This window comes from Chlorocebus sabaeus, chromosome 10 (genome assembly GCF_047675955.1).
Source record: "Chlorocebus sabaeus isolate Y175 chromosome 10, mChlSab1.0.hap1, whole genome shotgun sequence".
Taxonomy (NCBI): Eukaryota; Metazoa; Chordata; class Mammalia; order Primates; family Cercopithecidae; genus Chlorocebus; species Chlorocebus sabaeus.
In genome coordinates, this window is record NC_132913.1 from 54,444,052 (window position 1) to 54,469,661 (window position 25,610).

A 25,610-nucleotide genomic window follows, 5' to 3' on the forward strand; every position below is an offset into this window, starting at 1 on the left:
TGTCTTTCATTTTGAGATCATGTCTTACTACATGTGTTTTCCACTCCTAGCCCTACACAGAGCACTAAGAGGGAGAAATGGGAGACCAGAGAGACTTAGCCTTGCCCCTAAGGACCTTAGCATCCACTTCAGGAATTCTGAAGACAAAATCTTACTGTAAATCTCAGGTTTAGGGAAATATGCCAGAGTGATGTAATATCAGGGTATCTTAATATCATCATGGAACTAAAGTCAAGGTGAAGAATAGTCTTAAAAGGTATATCTAGAATTAATTTTTTAAAATTTAATGAAACATTAAATTAGGGAAGGAAGGACCTTGATGACCAATTTGCGTTTACAGTTTTTTTTTTGTTTGGGTCTTCGTGCCAGGGACTTCCGTGTGACTGTGTGCCTTAATTTGTGCTCACTTGCCAGTTAGGGCTTGCATTTATTTCACCTGAGAACCCAAAAATCTGTCAGATGTTAATAAAATTGACTGGAATGCAGGCAGTGTTGTGGTAGGAACATATCTGAAAAATTCAGCATTTCAAGAATGTATCTCATTTTGATCGGGGATTATAAAATAGCTGTGAAAATGTTTGCCTGTGGCTTGTCTCAGCATCAAAGGTCTGCACACCTTGTATCACATGTTAGCTTTATACCCAATGAGAGTAAACATAGTGAGGCAAATATGTGTTCCAAACTATAAGTACACAACTATTTTGACAGTTCTGCTTAATTTATCCATTGAGGGTGGTGCAGAGTCAGTCACCATTATTAAGAAGTTCTTTGTCTGGCTGTAGACACACAATTAGCTAAATAAATCTATTATTTTTAAAGCTACTAAGAAACTTACTTTAATAGATACATTTAATGCCCAATTTAGTCTTATGCCTGTAAGGATAAATGCAGAGTACTGGTTTGCTAGGGGTGCCTTAACAAAATGCCACAGATTGAGTAGCTTAAACCAGAGAAATTATTTATTTATTTATTTATTTATTTTTGCAATTTTAGAGGTTAGAAGTTAAGATCAAGTTGCTTGCAGAGTTTGTTTTCTCTGAAGGCCATAAGGGAAGAAGCTATTCCAGGCCTCTCTCCGTGGCTTGCAGATGGCCTCCCTCTTGCTGCCTCTTCACATGCTCATTCCTCTTTGAACATGCACCCCTCCTGTCTCTTTATGAGTCCAAATTTCTTCTGATAAGGAGACCAGTCAGACTGCTTTCTTCTTCTTTTTTTTTTTTTTTTTTTTTTTTTTTTTTGAGATGGAGTCTCGCTCTGTCGCCCAGGCTGGAGTGCAGTGGCACAATCTCGGCTCGCTGCAAGCTCCACCTCCCAGGTTCACACCATTCTCCTGCCTCAGCCTCCCAAGTAGCTGGGACTACAGGCACCCGCCATCATGCCTGGCTAATTTGTTGTATTTTTAGTAGAGATGGGGTTTCACCATGTTAGCCAGGATGGTCTCGATCTCCTGACCTCGTGATCCACCTGCCTCAGCCTCCCAAAGTGCTGGGATTACAGGCATGAGCCACCGCGCCCGGCACAGACTACTTTCTTTTTATGAGGAAGCTAGTCAGACTAGCCATCCTAATGGCCTCATTTTAACTGAATTATCTCTTTAAGGGCCCTGTCTCCAAATACAAGAATATTCTGAGGTACTGGGGATTAGAATTTTGGCGGTACACAATTCAACCTATAACAGTATTCAATGAAATCAATTAACTAAAGTGGATAGATGTGCTGAGTGTACAGGAGTAAAACAGGAAATGTAGAACTCAGGCAATAAGCACCTATAAGAGTGACAAGGATGGTGTTGATTTTGTGGCTGTGTAGTTAATAAATATTGATAAAATCTATAAATAATTTGATGCATTCTCTTCCCTGGAAATGGTAGCTTCTGTTTTGTTATTTAATATGTAAACCCATTCTGTAGGCAGTAATAGAAATATCATGAGAACAGATGATCCACTAAAAAAATTGTTTCATAGTATTCTAGAAAAAAAAGTCTCCTTGCTTACAGACCATAATTTTAGTACTCCTTTTGTTTCTCTCATGTATCACAGGTTTTTAGAAAAGTTTAGATGCTGAGTTCCATCTAAACAAACATTTTTAAAGTTTTGGCAATAAAGTTTTAGTTCATTATACATAGAGTTATAAATTACGTTTTTCCTCCTCTCCCCGGGGAGTTAGCCTATTTTCTTTGTCTTTCACTCTAGAAGATGTGTCTTCACCATATTTGGACATTTCTCAGTTGCATTTTATTCTGAATGCTTTATGTGAATATAAAATTCACAAAGTATTCAAATCCATTTGACAAACATTTAGTAAGTACCTGCAATACTTACTAAATGTAAGTAAGAAAGAAAGCAGTAGGTGAGACTCAGTGTGGCTACAAAGATGGATAAAGCATGTTCTTAATGAGCTGACAGTGCAGTGGGGGAAACAAGATATGTCAAAAGTGACTAGAGTACGAAGTAGAATGAAAAAGATGTGAATACTGGAGGAGCTCTGACATGGAGTGGTTGTTTTTAGCTGGGGCATTTGGGGAAAGCTTCCTAAACCAAGTGTCACTTGGACCTCATGTGAAAGCAGTTTGGGAATTTCTATAGAAAACAGTGGCAAAGTGGGGCATTCAGAGGAGCTTTCTTTAGACAAACGTGTAAACACTGGTGGAGAAGCAGAAAGTGTATTCATTAAATGCTGCTGTCCCTTTGGGAGTAGCCAGAAGGATGGCCCAGATCAGAGTGGTGGAACCCAGCGGAGCCATGTTGAGAGGTTCTAAGTGCCAAGTTACTGAAAAGTCACTGGGAAACCAGGAAGCCCAGTTAACTCAGCTGCTAAATTTAATTTCTCAATACTTCATCAAGCATTGTTAAATGAGGGGGCAAGCCACATTGTTTCTCTTGACCCTTCTAAAGTGATGTGTGCAGTAGAATGTGATAATGTTGTGACAATCATTATAATTTCTCCATCTAGTTATTGTATTTGTCTATTTTTCTTGCTGCTGTTCCTTGATACTATTTCAATATAAAATGTCATGAGACTTTTAAAAGTCAGCTCATCATTTATCAAGTGCCTACCATGTAAAAGGCACAATGCTACAAGAATTTTAGAGAAGAATAAGATACGTAGCTGTAAAGGAGTTGGTATTTTACCTCTCATGCCATTCTAGCCTACATTATTTCAGTGTCTGGAACTGACAAATAAATTACAGTAGGGAAACAGGATGATGCAGAAGTTAAAAATATCAGCTTAGCATCAGACTGAAATAGGTCCACCACTGTCTTAAGTGTGTGGCCTTGGGCAAGTTATTTAAGCTCTCTAACATTAGTTTCTTCATGTAAAATAGAGGTAGCTACCTCATTAGTATTGTTAAATCTGTTTAATAAAAAGGATGTATTTAAAGCAGAGTACTTGGCACAAAGTAATAGTCAAGGAATGTCAGCCTTTATGACTTCTTTAAGGACTACATTTCTTCATTTTTCGTATTTGTGAGTAGAAAAGTTAGAGTCACAGAAGCTGAACAATAGGAGATGTGGTGAGCATAATATTTTCTGGTTATTTATTGTTGCATAACAAACTACCTCCAAAATTTGGTTATTTAATGCAGTTTGTTTTAATCACTCATGGTTCTATGGGTTGACTTAACTCAGCTGGGGAGCCTTATGTGGAATAGCTCATGATGTTTTCATCTAACGTGGGCCAGGGTTAGAGTTATATGAAGTTATAGGACTGAACATCCAATATCCTCCAGGCAGTTGATGCTTCTGTTGCCTGGGACGTCAGCTGGGGCTGTAGAATGGAGCACCTACAAATGATCTCTCCAAGTGGTGTGAGCTTCTCAATGCAAGCTGATGGCTTCTGAGATGGAGTCTCCCAAAAATGAGCGTCCTGAGAGACAGGACACTCTGGCAGAAGCTGCAAGGCTTCTTTCTTCACTTGCATATCTGGGTAGCTTGTGCTCCTTGTGCTCTCTCTCTCACTTTCTCTTTCTCTGCCACCTTGCTTTTTGAGGCCACGGTAGTCTCAGATATAATCACACTTCTAACATGGCAGCTGGCTTCCAAGAGGCAGGAAACAAAACCTGCCATGCTAGTGAAGGGCTAAGCCAAGACTGGAAAGGGTGGTCAAGCGCCATTTCTGCTGTGCTCTCTCAGAAAAGTTCCTACAAGATGAATGTTGATTCATGGAGGAGAAATAGTCTTGCTTCTTGATGGGGGAGTGGAAGGTATATTGCACGTGAGCATACAGATGAGGAAACTGTCCTATGAAAGTATTGTAAAACTTGGTAGGGGAGACATGATTGGTCCTTGTTTTTCTGATGAAAAGCCTAAGGCTAAGGATGTTATGAGGTAGCCAAAGTAACTTCTATTAAATGGAAGAGCTTCACATTAAACTCTGGCTCCGAATGAGATCTTCTGGGAAAACTACCCTCTACATCTCCTCAAATAACTTGTTATTTGCTTTCTTCTGAGATGGGAAAAACCATGGGGGCTGACAGCAGTGATCTTCCCCCAACCCCCATCCATCTACACATCCACACCTACACCCTCATCTCCTGTGCCTGTGCCCTTGATTACATGTCCTACTGTGAACCTCACTGTCAGCAGCATAAAATGAGAATAGCACCTTCCCATAGGGTTGAAATGAAAATTCTATGAGTATAATACATGTAAAGTGCTTAACACCATGCCTGAAATATAATGAGTGTTCAATACTTCCTACTTATTATTGTTGTTGTTATTATTATTACTATTCAAATTTTTTAGAATAGGAATTTACATTGCCATCTCTTTCTCTTCATTATCAGTCTTTCCCAGGCCAACTCTCTTCTACAGGAATGGTTTTTACCTAGGCTACCTCCTAATTGCCCAAATTTGGGCATATTGGAGATATTTTTATTGCATTTTTTTCCTAAATTTCCTGCTGCATTTGAAATGCCCTACTTCCTTGGTATTCAAGACTTTGCACTCTTCCCTGATTTCCTGTGTCAGCCACAAATAGTTGTACAGGTTTAAAGCATCTCAAAGAAACACATATAAGGGAAGGAGATTCACATGAAACATGAGGTAGACTTGTGCATCTATCATGATGACTTTCCAGCAGATGGCAATAACATGATCTGGTCTAATGAAATCAGTATATTGTGACAGCCTTTTGACAGATACAGAAAAGTGTTTTGAGGAGGCACCTTTTTCCAGCTTACAGAAATGCTCCATGTGGACTGGTGGTGACTGAACTTCTGACTGCCTCTACTGCCTCTACTGCCTTCACCAGATAATCTTTGCTTGTCCCCCAAATGCCTGAGAGGTTTGTTTCACAGCTGTCTAGACTTATTCTGCATGTTCTAATTCAATAATAATTGAGTCTTACTGTTGAGACTACCACCTTATTGCTGCTGAGCCCTAAATCTTTCACTCCAGCTGTGACTTCTTTGAATTTCAGATTTCTCGCTGCCTGCTGGACATATTCACCTGGATGTCTTTAGAGAAAGCTCAAACTCAACATGTCAAAAACTTAATTCACTTGATGGACCTCAAGAATGAAACTCCAGCATCATTTTTAAAGCCAGATAACCTTGTTGTTCTGCATCAGTATTTTCATGGAAAAGTCCAGTTTCACTTTTATGTATGAAATTAACATAGGGAGGTACAGAGAAGTATATGCTTCTTGGGGTCCCCCCTGAGGGTCCATCCAGAGGAATGCTGCCCCAAAACTGAGGGTGTGGCATGTGCTGGATTCCCCCAGTTTTCCTTCTAGATCAACTCATTCTTTGTGGTCAGTCCAGAAGGAAGCCCACGATCGGCCTTCACTTCTCTGAGGCACACATGCATTTGGGGAAGACATTCACTCTGTTTTATCAATTTCATAAAGCCATCTCAATTAGAATATCCAGAAATTATGCTAGACTTCTTGCACTCCCTCACTACCTTTATCCTAAAAACTACTACTTTGATGCCTAAATATTTGTAATGGGTTCTCTTCCCTCTAGTCCCCTTCTCACTCTCCTAATGTAGGCTTTTCCTATCTCTCAATTGGAAATTTTAATAAATTCCTTAATACACTTACTACAGAAGATGTTACCGTCTTATTCCATTGCAGTTGACCTTTGTGCCACACAGGTCTGAATTGTGTGGGTCCACTTACGCGCAGGATTTTTTCAATAAGTAGTCAACCCTCCATATTCACTGGTTCCACATCTGCAACCAAACATGCATGGAAAATACAGTGTTGGCTGGCTGGGAAACCTATGAATATGGAAAGTTGACTTCATCTGACTTCATAGCTACACATTCCACAGGGCTCTCTGTGAGACTTGAATGTGTATGGGTTTTGGTATCCGAGGTGGTCCTGGAGCCAATACCCCCTTGGATATTGAGAGGCAACTGTATGATCCATTTTTCACACAGCTGACAAATATATCTGTCTAAAGTAAAATCTAATCCCATCGCCACCACATAATTCACTTGCAAGAATTCTTGTTACCTACAGGATCAAATTCAGGAAGCTTTCTCTGACCACATCTCCCCAGAATCTTCCACCTGTGTGTCCAGGACACCTACATTTCTTTATTATCACACACCCCTTTTTGTTACAATACTCACTTAACGTCTCTTGCCCTGCCATTAGACTATGAGCTTCTTGAGGACCCAACTTGCACCTTAATCATTTTTGTAGTTATGGTGCCTAAAACAATTCTTGAGATAGATTAATCAAAAATATTTTGAATGAATGAAAGATGAGTATAGAATATAATGACTGAAGGGGCTTCCTGGAGGAGACTGCACTAAGTTAGGTCATGAGGGAAGAAATATTTTTAATACATAGCGGGAGGAGGTACAGTCTTCCAGGAAAGGACTTCTGAAAAAAAATAATAAAAGTTCAAAGACCAGGTGAGACAGTAACATGGCAGAATTCATATAAGGTTTCTTCTCTTGTCTTTTATATTTTGGTAATTTTCTTTTATTTTTGTTCTTCTCTTCATGTCTGTGTAAAACTTCTTTATGCTTCTGTTAATATTTTTATTTCTCTAAAGGTAAGAACCTACTGAGTTTGGGAGTGTACACGAGCTAGCTCAGCAGTTTAAATGTAGACAAATCTAAATATTTTCTTTTTATCATCTTATTTTTTCCTGGTGACCTCTTCATTCATGGATCCACACTGAGAGGAAAATATATAAAGCAGTACAGCCACCTGCTTTGTTTTCAAATGCCTGGTAAGAGGTTCTGATTATTTTAGGGGACTCTACAGCTCTATGTCTCTTGTGAAATAGACATTGCGTTGTATTAAAGACTTGACATTTTTCATTCTCATATCTTAAAAAATATTTTATCTTCTAAGATCATAATTATACATATGTTAAAGCAATACATGTATATAAATAAGCAAGAAAAATTATCTTGTAATCTCAGCACTTTGGGAGGCTGAGGCAAGTGGATTACCTGAGGTTGGGAGTTCAAGAACAGCCTGAGCAACATGGAGAAATCCTGTCTTTACTGAAAATACAAAATTAGCCAGGCATGGTGGTGCATGCCTGTAATCCCAGCTACTCAGGAAGCTGAGGCAGGAGAATCACTTGAACCCGGGAGGCGGAGCTTGTGGGGAGCTGAGATCACACCATGCACCATTGCACTCCAGCCTGAGCAACAAGAGTGAAACTCGGTCTCAAAAAAAAAAAAAAAAAAGAAGAAAAGAAAAGAAATATTACCTTAATCTCTTTCAAGTTTGTTTCCCCTATTTTCAATTGCTTTCCTCGTTTTGAAGAGTCATAAAACTAGTAAAGATAATAGACCTTATCGAGAGCTTTTGCTTATTTACATATTATTTAAGCCAGAGCCTCCACTAGTGCCTCTGGAACTGTCTCTCCATAATCAGCAATGACTTCTGTACCCTCAACCTCTTCTCCAAATACTTCTGTCACCTTCTCGCTTTAACAGAAACATGGTTCTCCCCCGAAATCATCAGTGTCCCTGAATTGTCTCCATGTACCTGGAGACCATTCTTCCTAATCACTCCTCTCCTGCTTTTTTTTTTTAAAAAAAAAAACCCTGGCCGGGCGCGGTGGCTCAAGCCTGTAATCCCAGCACTTTGGGAGGCCGAGACGGGCGGATCACGAGGTCAGGAGATCAAGACCATCCTGGCTAACACGGTGAAACCCCGTCTCTACTAAAAAATACAAAAAAGTAGCTGGGCGAGGTGGCGGACGTCTGTAGTCCCAGCTACTCGGGAGGCTGAGACAGGAGAATGGCGTGAACCCCGGAGGCAGAGCTTGCAGTGAGCTGAGATCCGGCCACTGCACCCCAGCCTGGGCGACAGAGCGAGACTCCGTATCAAAAACAAACAAACAAAAAACAAAAAAACAAAAAACCCTGCACATCTGAGACTCATTCAGTCAGGTGCACCTTCCCCACCAACCACCAACCATCATGACTGTTATTTATTACATTCAATGGTTTCCCTCATTTACAAGGACATTGCTACACAACTTACTTTTCTCTGCCTTTCAAGTCCTTCTATTTTCCTGGGACACCATCATGGCCCCTGAGTTCCTAGGTTTCCTCCTATGTAATAACTTTCCCTCTACTCTAGCTTTCATTTTTTGGTCACAGCTGGATCCTAACAAGTTACCCTACTCTCTCCAAACTAAAGCAAACATCTCAGTTGCCCCAGTCACGACTCTCTCCAATTTGCTTTGCCAAATATTCACACTAAAAGAGTTCTTTAGTTTCACCAAGATCTCCAGTCTGGGGACCCTTTGTCTGTCTTCCAATGTACCCTTTGTTTCCTTTTAATCCAACTTACATTGCACAGTGTATCATTTCAATCGCTCTGTTAGATCTCTTGGTGGCAACATAAATTTCCTGTACTTGGTCTCTGCCTGCCGTAACCCCACTCTGCGATACACATTTTATTTATACTTTTCCTCAGGAAACCGCTCCCTGGCTGAAGTCAGCTATATACTTTCTCATTGCCCAAACTAGAACTATGGAGAATTTTCTGACTTAGTAACTAAGTAACTTAACAGGCCCAATTGGTAGCCCTGCAGAGTTAATATTCCCAATCTCAAATGAGCCCCCAGCGCTGCACTGCCACAGTCGTCTTTGTCTAGTCATCTCTCTTCCCCCGTTCTCCCCAGCAATTAAGTTAAACTTTCTTCATTCTCTTCAAATACTCCTATGTTCATTAGACTTTGCATTGTAACAGAGAAAATAGATAACTTTCTGCCTGAGTTCTTACCTTCAAGCAACCAAGCATGCAAATCACCTATATCTGCATCAATTTGGCCGTCCTTCCCCTCTGAGAACAGGAATGTTTTCTGTTATGCTGCCTTCGGGCTATATTTCTATCCCTGCTTTGGGTTCCATCCTCTTGCCCTTCTCAGGAATTTTCCTTCACTGATTGTTCCTGCTCTCTTCTATGTGGTCAACATCTCATTAAATCGTTTGAGTCAGCTTTTCAAAGTATGCAAAACTCTTCCTTTAAAACAAACAAAACACATCTCTCTCAAGTTACTGCTCTATTCCTCCCATCCACATTAACATTGAAATTTTCAATAAGTGAGTTCCATTCACCATCTCCCAGCCACTCTCTCACCCACTTCAAATTGCCTTTGAACCTTTGTACTTCCAATGAAGCAATTTTGCTCAACTGTTGACATCCATGTTGCTCAACTCAAGATATATTTTAGTCCTCTTCAAATTAATACTTTCAATGCAAGTTCAATATTGTTAAAGATATTCTTTCCTTCTGATTTTTCTCCTCTGCCATACATTTAATTTTGGCATTTTTCAAGGCTTGGTTCTAGACTCACTCTCCATCACACTTTATATACTCTGCCCCTAAGCAAGTTCATTCAAGCCTGTTGTTTCAATTACCACGGAAAGCAGATGACTTAAATTAGTTGTTCAGTTTGGACCTCTCCTCTAAGCTCCAGGGCTACACATCCAACTGCCTTTTGGACCTCTTGCTACCCAACTCATGATCTATCATCTCCCTCAAACCAGCCTTTATCTGATATTTTGACATTATTTAATAGCATCACAATCCATTTTGTTGTGCATGCCATAGAGAAAAATTAAATTCTCTCCCATTCTCTCTCTCTCTCTCTCATTCTCTCTCTCACCTCCTCTCTCTATCTTTCTCAAACTTCTGATTCAATTCATTACCAAGCTTTGAAAGTTTTACCTCCTAAGTAGCTTTCAACTTGGTTCACTTCTGGCCATCTCCATCACCATTCTTTCTTTAAGATCATCATCACTTGCCTGCAGCACTGCTATAGTAACTGCTCTTTCCACATGTATTATAACCTTCTACTCTAACCCAGTCTGGAGTAGTGGCTCTTCACCAGCAGTGACTTTGCTCCCCACAGGAGATTTTGCAATGTGTGAACCCACTTTTAATAGTTATGACTCCAGAGCTAGGGAGAAATGCTCCTGGCATCTAGTGGGTAGAGACCAGGAAGGCTGTCAAACAGCCTACCATGCACAGAATAAGGCCCTAACAACAAAGAATTATCTGGTTCAGATAACACTGACAAGATTGAGAAATCATGTTCTGGAGATAGACTGCACTTTTCACATGGCAGATCTGATTATGTCATGTGTGCACGTGTATACACACACACACATACACACACACACTTAAAAACATTCAGTAACTTCCCATTGAGCTAAGACCAAAAAAGTAAATACAGTGCTGCAGGCCTTGTGATCTGGTCCTGGCCTGCCTCTGCAGGCCATCCAGCACCATGTGTTTTCTTTCAGCATCCCTGCTCCCACCTACTCTATGCTCTGTCCTCCCTCCCAGTCCAGGACATTTGCACATAGCGTCTTCACCTGGAAAGCTCTTCACGTAGTTAAGCCCCATTCAGTCTTCAAATATCAGCTGAAAGTCATTTCCCCAGGAGAGCCCTGTGCACGGCTCTCTCTTTCTCGCTGAGTTAATTCCCCCATTGAGACACTGAGCATTAGAGTTGCATGTTTAATACTGACTCCTGGGCTTCGTTACTATTTGCCTCCTTCACTAGACTGGAAGCCACAAAAGGTGAAAAATATTTCTTTATTTTATTTTAAATAAAATTATACCACCAGTAGTTGGTTGTTGAACATTAGGCATCCAATAACCAAATCTCTTCCAAGAACATTTGAGAAAACTTAGTCCTAGAAATGGCAAGTGACTTAATCAAGGCCACAAAGCTAATTAGTAGCCAAGGGAGGGCTTGAATCCAACTTTCTCATTGTGAAATGCTGCATTTGTTCCTTCTAAACTGGTGTTTTACACATTTGTTTAAGCCTATAGATTTTTACTCAAAGTAAATCTTTTGTGGAAGCACAGTATATAAAACAGATTACGAGAGATTAAAGCGGATCACTGCTTTGATTGGAGAGAGCTCAATTCAACCTCATCCAAGAAGCTCTTTTATATCTCTACACAGCTGCCTCCTTACCCCTTGCCAGGCCCTGAAGAACTTGCCTCAGAATGACTTTGATGTGATGACTAGGGCTTGAAAATAGGTCCACCACATGTGGATTGTTCCTTACTGCCTCCATACAAGATGCACTCTTGATACTTGTGAATTCCAGAATGAGAATACCAATATAGTATAAGTTAATGTCATCACCAGCTAAAATTTAATCAAATCACATTTCCATGTAGGTATATGAAACAGAAATTATTCCTTAATATCATCAGTCTCAGTCCATGGACCATGTTCAGTGTTCCACCTTTTACCAAAACATAAATTTTCCTAACAAAAATCACAACGTTGTAGGCATCTGCACCTTCTATTTATCTCATCTTGTTTTTGCAATGCTAGCAGTTGGATAAAATTGCTGAAACAAAACAAGCAAACATAATGTGTTCATGTCATAGCAGTCACCTTCCAGGACAGTGGAGAGGACACCAGAATGAACTCAGAGAAGGATGTTATACTCGTGCCACATGTCGTGGCATGACTGACACTGTGTCTAAACAGCATTATACCTCACTGCAAATTATGAACATATGGATTTTTTGTAATAGTTGGAAACACATATGTTAAAGGCAATGCCCTGAAAAACATGACAAGTTCTTTTTCTCTATTTTTCTCCTGCAATTATTTTTAGTTTCAGTTAAAGTTCACTCTAATGAAGACAGCATACATCAAATATTTTTTGGGAATATCTAAAGATGATATGATTACCAGTTACCAATATTTCTAGTGATTTTATATATGTGTGTGTATATGTGTATATACAAACATTTGTAATAAATGTATGTACACACATATACATAGTGAATATATTCATACTCATGTATATTCATGTGTATGTGTATATTATATATTTGTGTGAATATATATCTTCATATATACTTCTTATGTACATGTCATATATGTATATATATATTTGCATGTGTGTATATATTATATATAAATAGAAAAACTTTTCTAACCATAGCAAAGACATAGAAAATGTGTCTACTCTAAGAAATGTTTCGAAGCTTTTAGCTGTCTCTCAAACTTGACTCACTCATGTCTGTGTACTTAAGAGGTAACAAAAGTGAAAAACAAATACTGACATCATCATCTGAATCGCTGTTTAGAAAAATACGGTAGTCTCCCCTTATCCACGGGGGTCATGTTACAAGGCCCCTGGTGGACGCCTAAAACCACAGATAGTACCGAACCCTATGTATACTGTGTCTTATCCTACACATATATACCTATAATAAAGTTTAACTTTTAAATTTAGCACAGTAAGAGATTCACAACAATAACTAATAATAAAATAGACTAACTAAAACACTATGCCGTAATAAAGGTTAAATAAGAGTGATTTGACCACAAGCACTGCAATACTATGATAGTCCATCTGATAACCAAGACGGCTTCTAAGTGAATCATGGTTGGTAGTATGGACAAACAAACTGATGATTCATGTCCTGGGCAGATGGAGTGATCCTCAGAAGAGCATGCAATTTAAAATTTATAAATGGTTTATTTCTGGAATTTTTCATTTCATATTGTAGATCGCAGATAAATGAAACTGCAGAAACCAAAACTGCAGTTACAGGGAGACTACTGTGTGACCTCCTGTATGAAAATCTTTAACTTAGGTATAGCTGTTGAAAACATTTTCAACATATTAGTTGACATAGTAAAAATTAGACTTTTGCTTCTTGAACTGTCTTGGGTCATTTACTTTTTGCAACTTTTTATTCAAAATATTTAGTCTACTTGGCTTGGTTTGTTTTATTTGATTACATTACTCGGCCTATACAATAAGGAATGCTAGACTTTCTATGTTGGAAATATCCTTTATACTTCCTTTCTTTGGGAATCTTTTATCTCTTCACCTTTAAATTACTATATCAAGAAGTAATTTCATAATCTTTATGAATTGAAAAACTGTACTCACTGTATGCTGGCTGAATGGATTTGTAATTGGGGAACTCTATAATTGCTAAGGTTATTATTATAGGGTGAGCATGACATTAAAAAAACTCATTTCCTTCTGTCTTCAGCATATAATGTCGATACATTGCTATTTTTTGAAAGTCCCTCATCAACATTTCTCAGGCCTAGAAAGTTGCATCCATTAACATATATTATGTTGTATTGTGACCCTTATTTCCACTCTCTCTCTTTTATGAGAGAAAAAAACCACACACACATGAAAGGAAGGCTAATTCAGAAGTGGAACCAGTGGCAGAAAAGTAAACTAAGCGTTCAGATATATGTTTGCAGTTCTTGGCGAAGTTATCAAAATTTTACCCGAAGCATATTGGAAAACATCACTCATGATGGAAACTCCCTCCCTCTCTCACTCCTGCCTTCTAACCCCCCTAAAAAACACATCTGTTTCTTACTGATAGCTTTTAACATACAACCATTTAATGTCTTCTAACAGGAAGTGGAAATTGAGCGAAGTTGGTGCTCGCCAGCTTTTAAGAGTCACCCTGGGAGCCAGCTGGAGGATTCTGTGAAAGACTCAGACAAGAAAGGCGAGGAAACATCTTGTGACAAGATGTCACCTGAAGGTGGTCACAGCCGCATCTTTGAAGGTTAGCATAGCATTTTGATACACTTTCTTGAGATCATACCTCGTACAACATGAATGGTTAGTAAATAAAATACATGAGGGGTTTGTTTAAAAATTAGTAAGGAAAATAATGACTGCATATAGTTTAGGAAATACAATTTAGGAAAAATAGAGGTATTTATAAATACTTCTATCTTTATTATATTTTAATTAGTTTTTAAAAACTAAATAGAATATATTTTAATTGATTATAAAGCAGTACAAGCATTTTCAGTATTAGAAGTTTGAAACAATGTACCTGACCATAATCTGACTTTTCCTTTTGTGAAAATAAAAGAAAAACATACTTGTCTTTCTGTCTGTGGGTACCAAAAGAATAAGCTAGGAGTAACTATCAGTAGCAAAATAAAAAAATAATAAGATGCCTTAAGCATCTCCTTTTCAGACAATTAAACTAAACTTGCATAATGAATTTGGAATACGAAGCGACATAAGAGTGTTACATTTTAGACAGAACCTTATCAATTTGATTAATGCTTTACAAATATCATTAAAAAGTTAATAGCTCATATGTTAGAAATCACACTACTAATATCATTTTCAACAATGACAGACATGAAAAATATAAATTATTGGAAAATACAGATCTTATTTATCATTTCTGATTAGACACATTCTGGATTTTTCCTCTTTAACCAACTAATGTCTATTGTAGTATTTGTGGTGTTTGTTAGAGATCATAATTAGTACAGATTTTAAGATATCATTTGGAATATTTGTAGCAAACTGTTAAGTCATCAGTCCACGTGAGCAATGTGGAAAGTCTTTGGAATATTAGAGTTCACAATTTGGAAAAGCAAATAGTACTCTGCTTTAAAACTTTAAAAAAGCTGTTTGCGAATCAGCATCACCTGGAGGCTTATTAGAAATGCTGAACCTTCAGCCTCACATCAGTTCTACTAAATCAGAATCTGCTTGTAACAGGATCCTCAAATGATTCATGTGCACATTAAAGTTTGAGAAGCTCTACACTGTGACAGAACAGACTGATTTTCAGGGGAATTTACATGTGGTTCAGCCCATTCCGATTCCGTTTGGTATAAGGATGTAATTTGGAGTGGGAGGCAGGTGTAGGAACAGTGAAGGGGAGTTTGCTAATGATGGCCTGGGCATGGATTTCTAAATACATGTAAATTGAGATTTCAATCTCTTTTTCACTTTCAATTCATTTTGGTATGCCCAATTAATATCCTAATATGATTAGTATCAGTCTTGAGGAATTTACTCCACATATTTCTGGCCTGTGATTAAACTTTATGGGCACTTGGCTGAATGCAAAAGAATTAGATTAGCAGAGGCCAAGAAAAGAGAAGCTTCAAGGAATGATTTATATTCTGATGATTCTTTCCTGTGGAGAGCTTAGCAGAGGGAGGCAAAAATGAGTTTGGCAAACTGATCGAACTTACACGAGATAATTAACTCCACTCATCACATCTTACTTCTCCTCGTCTGTGTTTTCTTTGATTTCCATGCAAAGGTTTTCAAAGGCCTCTTTATTTTAAAAGCTTAGAAAAAGTATTCTGGAGTGTAACCACTATTTACTGTCAAGATATGACTTAAATTTAAAAGTAACCTCAAATACACATTTCCAGTTACACTGACAATAACAAGAAGTAAACTTGCAAACACAAGGTGGGAAAATTGCATCTGCAAGATGGATGAACATAGCAGCAATTTTAATTTCATTTTATCGTATATTGCACAAGAACTCTAATTCCTGTGTATCAATAGATTTAAAAGAAACAAAATTCTTTCATTATGGGATCCTTTTCATTCTTTCACAGGTCCCCAAATTTCTATCTCTGTTGGAACAATAATAAACTATTTTAATACTTAATTTAGTTAACTTGGACAGCATGCAAATTAAACTGGACGAAACCTACAAACCAAGAGCATTTTGATATTGCTGTTTTGCTATAAAGATTTATTTTATTCCAAAAAGATAAACACTTATTTCTAAATCAAGTGTGATAACTGAAAGATTTCAGAGTTCATACAATTATATGAGTGACTGCGACAGCCTTATATATTAGTTAAACATCTTTTTTTTTTTTTAATACTTTAAGTTCTAGGGTGCATGTGCATAACGTGCAGGTTTGTTACATATGTATACTTGTGCCATGTTGGTGTGCTGCACCCATCAACTCGTCAGCACCCATCAACTCGTCATTTACATCAGGTATAACTCCCAGTGCAATCCCTCCCCCCTCCCCCCTCCCCATGATAGGCCCCGGTGTGTGATGTTCCCCTTCCCAAGTCCAAGTGATCTCATTGTTCAGTTCCCACCTATGAGTGAGAACATGTGGTGTTTAGTTTTCTGTTCTTGTGATAGTTTGCTAAGAATGATGGTTTCCAGCTGCATCCATGTCCCTACAAAGGACACAAACTCATCCTTTTTTATGGCTGCATAGTATTCCATGGTGTATATGTGCCACATTTTCTTAATCCAGTCTGCCACTGATGGACATATGGGTTGATTCCAAGTCTTTGCTATTGTGAATAGTGCCGCAATAAACATACGTGTGCATGTGTCTTTATAGCAGCATGATTTATAATCCTTTGGGTATATACCCAGTAATGGGACGGCTGGGTCATATGTTAGACCTAATACCATAAAAACCCTAGGAGAAAACCTAGGTAGTACCATTCAGGACATAGGCATGGGCAAAGACTTCATGTCTAAAACACCAAAAGCAACGGCAGCAAAAGCCAAAATTGACAAATGGGATCTCATTAAACTAAAGAGCTTCTGCACAGCAAAAGAAACTACCATCAGAGTGAACAGGCAACATACAGAATGGGAGAAAATTTTTACAATCTACTCATCTGACAAAGGGCTAATATCCAGAACCTACAAAGAACTCAAACAAATTTACAAGAAAAAAACAAACAACCCCATCAAAAAGTGGGCAAAGGATATGAACAGACATTTCTCAAAAGAAGACATTCATACAGCCAACAGACACATGAAAAAATGCTCATCATCACTGGCCATCAGAGAAATGCAAATCAAAACCACAATGAGATACCATCTCACACCAGTTAGAATGGCAATCATTAAAAAGTCAGGAAACAACAGGTGCTGGAGAGGATGTGGAGAGATAGGAACACTTTTACACTGTTGGTGGGATCGTAAACTAGTTCAACCATTATGGAAAACAGTATGGCGATTCCTCAAGGATCTAGAACTAGATGTACCATAGTTAAACATCTTAACTAGCCATAAGAGTTTCATATTGAGGCAGTATTTATTTGCAGTAATATGAAAAACAGTAGATTTTTTAAATTACACTTATAATAGATAATTTAAGTGCAACTACCTAATATCCTGCATATTTAAAATTTAGTAAACAGTGTGAATTGATAACTCCATTCCAGGACGGAACTAGCAATGCCTGTCAGATTATTTCCTCCAATATCCTCAACTGTAGGACCAGAACAGCGCAGAAAGGTGCTATGATTTTCCCCAGCCTTTCTTTTTATGCCTCATGAGCCACTCCCAGGTTCCCAGTTTGTGGACAATTACTCTCACCAGTTTTATTTTATTTACTCCATTTCCTCGCTTGTGTATTGGTGTCAAATAAACCATAGTGCTCCCGTGTGCAAGTTGGTGCATTCCATTCACATTTTCTTGGAAATACACTCTAACAGTTGTTAAAATGATTCTAGGAAGACTTAGATCATATGACATTAAATGTCGAGCATAGCAAATCCATAATTTGACAAATTTGGGTAATTTGATAATAGATGGGATATGAAAGAAATCAATCAGTGTAAATGATTTAATTGTATTATACTAATATAAAAATCTGATTTGTTGGGTCGGGTGTAGTCACTCACGCCTGTAATCCCAGCGTTTTGGGAGGCCAAGGTGGGTAAATCACCTAGGGTCAGGAGTTTGAGACCAGCCCTGACCAACATGGTGAAACCCCATCTCTACTAAAATTACAAAAATTAGCTGGGCATGATAGTGAGTGCCTGTAATCCCAGCTACTCGGGAGACTGAGGCAGGAGAATTGCTTGAACCTGGCAGTTGGAGGCTGCAGTGAGCCGAGATGGCACCACTGCACTCCAGCCTGGGCAACAGAGCAAGACTCCATCTCCAAAAAAATATATATATATATGATTTGTTGAATTTCTTTTAGATATTTTAAGACCAGTAAGTTGGAAAGTGAATACTGGAAGTCTTAGGTACTGGCGTTTGATGTACATGTATGCAGAACTGAAAAATCTACTCTTTCTGCTGAAAAACTCTGGATCAAGGAATACTTCAAATAGTAGAATTGAATGGGTCATGTGCATCAAATTTATATGACTTGGGATTTTTTAATATGACAATTGTCTGCTCTTCACTTTTATTCTCTAACTCATAATTTTAATTTTAATCTTCTAAGTCATCAACATGTAAAATGCCAAAAGATAAAATATATATTCAAAGTCACTTTTTCAAGGCTTTTGCAATAAATCTTGGAAATTACCTACTGTCTTTCTCTTTTTATTCTGCTCGATTAAAACTAAATTCGTTCTTTATTCTTATAATGGCCATTCATCTCCTCTGGCAGGTTTCACAAAACAAACTGAACATCTGTTCTTTCAGTTTTCTACTGCTCTTTACATGAGGGGATCCTTCCAGTCATTAATGTTTCTAAAATACTGAAGTATGTATAATATATGTATTTGTGTGACTGTCATTTAGATATCTTATTTTTTTGTTTAAAATCAGACATTTTGGAGTAATGATGTCCAAAAGAAACTTCTGTGATAATGATAATAGAAGTGTCCTATATCTGTGCGATCCAATATGGTAATGACTAGCCATATGTGGCTATTACGCGATTAAAAAGTAGCTAGTGCAGCTGACCAACATAATTGCTAATTTCATTGAATTTTAAGTAATGTACATGTAAATTGTCATGATATTGGAAGCTGACATTTGTCCCATGAGCTAACTGTCCAACCTTTCATAAGAGTTGATCCAGATGCTAACTATTCATTTTAAGTGATCCTCTACCTGCTAATTTACCTTTATTAAAATGTATGTGGATAAACAGAAAGAGAATTCATGTTGGCAAAACAGATAAAAGGTCAATAGCAATAATTCACATATTAAAAAGTTGCCTTCGAGAGCTGGGGATGATCTCCTCTCTTTAGTATTTTCTAGTGATAAAATTAAGAAAAATATAATTTCAACTGTGTTCCCTTTTCAATGTGCTGATAAAGCAATAGTTTTATCATAGAAAGAGAAATACTACTGTGAGACTACTGTGAGGCTTTGCTTTTTTTTTTCCCCCCCATAACATCTTTTCTAGAGCTTCATTGTCTTGGAAATATGAATCCCTTCAGGTTAGAAGCAAACCTTTATCTAAATACCTAAGATTAACAAAGTTAAATGAAATGGAGCAACAGGCTACTTTAAAATTAACAGCACCATTTCTTTAATAAAACAGGGAGGACTTCTTTGGAAACTTATAAGTAAATCAGACATTTAATCACAGAGTAGTTCCAGCTAACACCATCGACACCTGGTCTCCGGACACACAATGGTGGACCCAGGACTACCAGCACTCGCTTCTGCTTGCAGACTTGCTTCCCTACCTACTCTACCTTATTTCATGCCCCAAATAATGTTATTTTAGTTCATATCAGAGACATTTCATTAGGAAAAATATCGTTATTGGATCACCATCTAAAACAATTCTGTGGTGATGGCCTTTGTAAAATAATCTATTTTTTATATCAGTAATCATCTCTAATTAATCTGCTTACCCAATTAAGTGTTTCTCTTTCTTAAAGTCGGGTCCACCTGCAGATTTTTGATGACTCCCACATGTTCCTTTTAGTCACTATTATAGTCAGTGAGTCAAAACACATTCCAGAGTTAAGTCATGGCCCAGTAGGAAGGGGCAGCTGGGAGTTTGCTATTCTGAGGAATATGTAATGAAAGGTCTGTTCATGAGGTCGTTCACGTGGTAACTATAAATCAGCACCTTGGAATGCTGGAAAATTTCCAAAATCCCAGGAACTCATTTTGAGCTTGCACATGGTCATATTTAATTTTAAAACATGAGACCATCAAAGAAAGATAGCAACAAATTTAAGTATACCTTTAAAAAATCATTCATTCACTTTACTACCCTGAAATTGGAAAAACCTAAATATATCATTTTTAATATTCTGATTGTAGAATGTCAGAAATGTGTACATATTTCTTCCAAATATTTTTGAGGTGCTGTTTTCATTTGCCCATTCATCTGTTCATTCATCAAGCAAATATGTATTGAGTGCCTATTTGTGCCAGGTACTTTTCTAAGTGCTTGGAGGCATCAATGAATAAAAGACAAAAAGAAAAAATTCTGCCCATGAAACAAATTTTGTAACAGGGGATACATACATTGGATGATAAAATAATGAAGAAGTAAATGATATATCAGAAGACAGCAAGTGCTATAGAAAACATAGGCCAGGATAGAGGGAATGGTGCATGGTGGAAATTTGTAATTTTAATTAGGATGGTGAGAATCAGCCACATGGGAAGGTGACATTTAAACAAAGACTTAAATAAGTAAATATTCTCAGTGCTTTGGGAGGCCGAGGAAGGAGGATTGCTTGAGGTCAAGTGTTCAAGACCAGCTTGGGCAACATAGCAACTCTCCATCTCTACAAAAAAATAAAAAATTAGCTGGGCTTGCGGCACACATCTATAGACCCAGCTACCAGGGAGGCTAAGGCAGGAGGATCCCTGGAGCCCTGGAGTTCAAGGTTACAGTTAACTAAGATCATGCCACTGCACTCTAGCCTGAGTGACAGAGTGAGATCCTGTCTCAAAAATAAAATATAAAAAAGAAAATATACATAGTTATATTTTGTTAAAGGCAAATGTATCGCCTAAGATTTGAGGCAGAATGTTCTCTGATCCCAGGCCCTCTAATTGGAGCAACTATACTGCTGGGTTTTTGCAGTCACTTGAAGATAGAGGAAACATACAGCAGTAAAATCCTCATACCTTGCCACTCTCACCAATGGGAAGTGTGTGGAACCACTGCTACCCTGGTTTATCAGTCTGCACCTTGTGGATTTCTAGTATTGTTCTATTCTGTTCTACAGGGAATAGGCCAAGAAAGAAGAGCAGAGAGCAAAAAGTTCAGGTAGAACCACAGGGCTGACTGAAGGATTGGAACCCACACATGAGAGCCAAACCAGGAATTTGTTATTCTAAGAAAGGTACAGGGCGGGCGTGATGGCTCATGACTGTAATCCCAAAACTTTGGGAGGCCAAGGTAGGCGGATCATGAGGTCAGGAGTTTGAGACCAGCCTGGCCAACATGGTGAAACCGCGTCTCTACTAAAACTACAAAAATAAGCTGGGCATGCACCTCTTGTCCCAGCTACTCCGGAGGCTGAGGCAGGAGAATGGTTTGAACCCGGAGGTGGAGGTTGCAGTGAGCCGAGATTGTGCCACTGCACTCCAGCCTGGCGACAGAGCAAGGCTCCGTCACAAAAAAAAAAAAAAAAAGGAAGAAAGAAAGGTACATGGAACTCGTGTTACCTAATGGGTTTGAAATTAGAATGTCAGTACAAAGGTGAAATACAAGAATCCCACTTCTTAAACTGAGTTCATGACTCCATGCATCTATTCAGGTTGGCGTGGCTCATGTGACTGTCAGTGTTCCAAAATAAAGACGTTAGAAGTTCACAAGTGCAGAAGGTGCTCTGCCAGAGAAGTTTGATGACAGGTATTGGTGATACAATCCTAGCAAGACTGAGTTTAAGAATAAAAAGCCCAGTCACTAAGGATGAGGGCATGGCTAAAAAAATTCAGTGTTCTGGGGCAGTGGTTTTGAAAAAATGGAAAGAAGGAAAGGAGAGAGGAAGGGAGGGAGGGAAGGATGAAGGGAGAGAGAAAAAGATGGAGAGGAGGAATGGAGAAACAAAGGCAGGAAGAGAAGTGGGAAAAATAAAGCAGTTTTATGAAGCTTTTGATAAGTAGCTAGAATTCAGTTACTAATGAATTCTTTTTGGTACCAGAGGCAAACACAGAATGGGAGCAGTAGTAAAATCTATAAATTCAGCAAATATTTACTGAACAGGAACTATGGACCTGGCCCTGTGCTTGGCACTGGGGATATAGGTATGTGAAGACACAGACCCTGACCCTGAGTAGCTTATAGTTTAAGAACAGTGGCAGGTTCATAAACAAATGTCAACACTAAGAGATGAACAGTGCTACAGTAAAAGATACAGGAAGCAACTACATATGCCCGTGGACCCACAGATGCTTCATAGAAATGCTGAGTTTTTAAAGTGTTTGTGAAGCATGACTGGGAGTTGACCAAGAAGAGAAAGAAGGCATGTGTGAGAAGGAGGGATAGGAGAAAGGGTGGAAATTCCAAGTAGATCCAGCAAAACCATGAAGGGATATGGAAAGTAAGCAATTTGGAAGAAAATAGGGGCACTTCCATATGTTTGATGCTTAACAGCTCATTTCAATTAATGTCTTCATAGCCCCTTGAGCTGGGGCCAGAATTGGTGCTAGATTCTAAGCTATGAGTGAAACGATTCTAGCTGAGGTTAATTAGACTCAGCTGCCAGGTTAGGAAGACAGGTTTGCATGAAAAGGAAAAACTTGTTCCTTCTGAAAAATATGCTCATTGACATATTTTAACAATTTTTGGCAATTAAAGGAGTGAAATATTTGGTGATTTTTCGTCATGGTAAAAAACACACACACACACACACACAATATTCTAGAGAAACCCTATATGTTTCCAGATATTTCAGACATGGGGAATAGAGGAAAAAAAGACACTACATAAATTAGCTAATTAGCAATGTTACTTTTTAAAATTCAATTTTCAAAATATTTAAAGTTTTTAATGTATTTTTATTTTCAAGAGTTAAGCCAAATACTTTTATTTAAAATGTCTATTTTCTCTACATTATTCATTATAGATATTTAATATTAGAAATACTCCATTATATGAAATAAAATTTAACTATAAATTTTTAACTTTTAAACATAACTTCTTATTTCTTTTTAATGTAGTTTCACATGCCCTTTAAAGTACATAATATCCATAAAGCAATATAAGAATAACTTATTACTAATAAATGTGAAAACACAAATAATAATAACACATAAACTTTTGTCTTTGAGAAGTTACATTTTCAAAGAGCTATGTGTTTCTATTTTTGGCTCCTTTTCTACAGCCGTAAATATGGAGATAGGGCTAAAATAATGTTCTATGAATAAATTCTGCATGTCACTGTTATGATTCTTTATTTACAACTTCCTAACTGATGAAATAGTATATGAGGACTCATAAGAGTACACATAGTCCTAGCCAGAGGGTCTCAGGAATTCTTGAAGAATACCACATAACTTTGTATTGGCTAAGACAAACAGCCAGTTGTTCTATTTTTTGAAGATCATCTTTTTAAAAAAATCAGATTTTGCCAAACGCAAGAGGAAACTCACTCTGTTAATAGTTTGTTTTGTTTAATATTTCAGCACTTAACATTCTAGATAGTTTCTGATTTATTATGAGATATGTAATCATTCTCTAGTGACGTGGTAAGACCATTGCTTTCCATACACATCAGGGAAGAACTTGATATATCACCTCCAAATCTTTTTTAGATCATCACTTCACAATACTTCTGACTCATTGCTTAAATATCTTCACTCTTCATCCCTAATAATGACATATTGCCTTTTGGGATATGGCATCAGAATATGAAGCCTATTGCTTCATAGTTACATTGTATGTGGGAAACTATTAAGAAATTTTAATGTCCCTAGATTTTGCATAGAATAATTCAGATTAAAACTTAGACAATGAGTGGAAGTTCAGATGACCATACTTTTTAATGAATTAAGAATTCTGGTGAGTTTAAATAACTGCTGCATTGGAAATTGGAAACTATTTTTCTTGACAGTTTGCTGTGGATATTTGAATTGCTATCCTTGTACTGCATCAAAAGATAACCTTATCTTTGCTCATTCCTGGTGTTTTTTGCTTATGCCATGCCAAAGAATAATTTATTCTATCTCTAGTTTTTAAAATAATTAGAATTCCTAATGGAAAATAATGAATAACACTATATGCAATAATATTCTATATACTACGTGTATTAAACATTAAATCCACTATAGCCCTTCATTTCCATACTCTTGTTATCTACAATTCCCACTCCTACTGTAAATTCACATCTTTTTTAAGCTAATTAAAGACAGCACTAGTTAAAATGGAAGTTCAAAAATGTTCCCCACCAAATGGAAGGGGAAATAATTGTTGATTTCACGAAAGAGTGCAATTAGCAGAATTGAAAGAAAAGAGGAAGGAGAATTATTAAAGAAGTCATTGGGAAAAATTTTACTTTTCAGAGCTGAAAAAATATATAGTAGGAGCCGTCAAATAAAATGGACCAGAGTGTTCCAATGAATTAAGTAGCAACATATGCAGTGAGATTATAGAATAAAATTTTTCATTGATCCTTTATTAATATGAAATCCCAGAAATGTCCAGATATGGGAAAAGAGCATGTTTCCAAAAAAGAAATGAATGTCAAATGTCAAATTGGAGTCAACCTTTGTACTGGCAACTCAGGATGTTAGAAGGAAGCAGAGCAAAAAGTCTTCTATAAGGCTGCATGCATGCAGAATTACACACAAAATATACTGCCAGAAATATTCAGGGAGCCCCAAACTGAGAAATTAACTTAAGGTTGTTGTAGATTCTTTATGTTGCAGAGTATATGACAGGAATAAAGTGGAATCACCTTCACACCTCTCAGATTGCCACTGTGAAGGACCACAATCTGTAATGGTGGACCATTAACACAAATTCCAAAATTTACAAACACACAGGAAAATAATTAACCATGAACAAGAGTCAACAGAAAATGCGAACACAGAATTAAACTGTAAATGAATTCAAAAGATATTGAGTTGGATTAAAATATTTTTTAAAAGTATATCATGAAAAATAAAAGATTGAAACAACATATAAAAACCAAGAGCCAGTCAGATTTGAGAAAGAAACGAAGACAATTTAAAAAATATTAAGTTTTTTTTTAACACAGCAGATGTGTTATATAACTAATTGTATATTGCTGAAGAGAGAATTAATGACCTAGAAGATAAATTCAAAGAAATTAATTATAGAGAACCAGGCACAGTGGCTCACGCCTGTAATCCCAGCACTTTGGGAGGCCGAGGCAGGTGGATCACTTGAGGTCAGGAGTTCAAGACCAGCCTGGCCAACATGGTGAAACCCCATCTCTACTAAAAATACAAAAATTAGCTGGGCATGGTGGCGCATGCCTGTAGTCCCAGCTACTCGGGAGGCTGAGGCGGGAGAATGGCGTGAACCCGGGAGGCGGAGCTTGCAGTGAGCTGAGATCCGGCCACTGCACTCCAGCCTGGGCGACAGAGCGAGACTCCGTCTCAAAAAAAAAAAAAAAAAAAAAAAAAATTGCTTTAAAACAGCGTTCTAGTTGTGCCGTAACATTAACAGAGCTTGCCATCAGAACTTACATTTTGCACTTAAAGAT

The 25,610-nt window shown here is 37.7% G+C and overlaps 1 protein-coding gene across 2 annotated transcripts in view; it reads left to right on the forward strand.

The window, feature by feature from the left end:
• The window catches only part of XIRP2 (xin actin binding repeat containing 2), a 352,870-nt gene that overhangs the window by 221,055 nt on the left and 106,205 nt on the right, over positions 1-25,610 (forward strand). For both annotated transcript variants that reach the window (XM_038001978.2, XM_073019779.1), the window contains one exon: positions 13,866-14,019. In XM_038001978.2, coding sequence (XP_037857906.2) covers positions 13,866-14,019 — 154 coding nt within the window. The remainder of the gene's footprint in view (positions 1-13,865; positions 14,020-25,610) is intronic.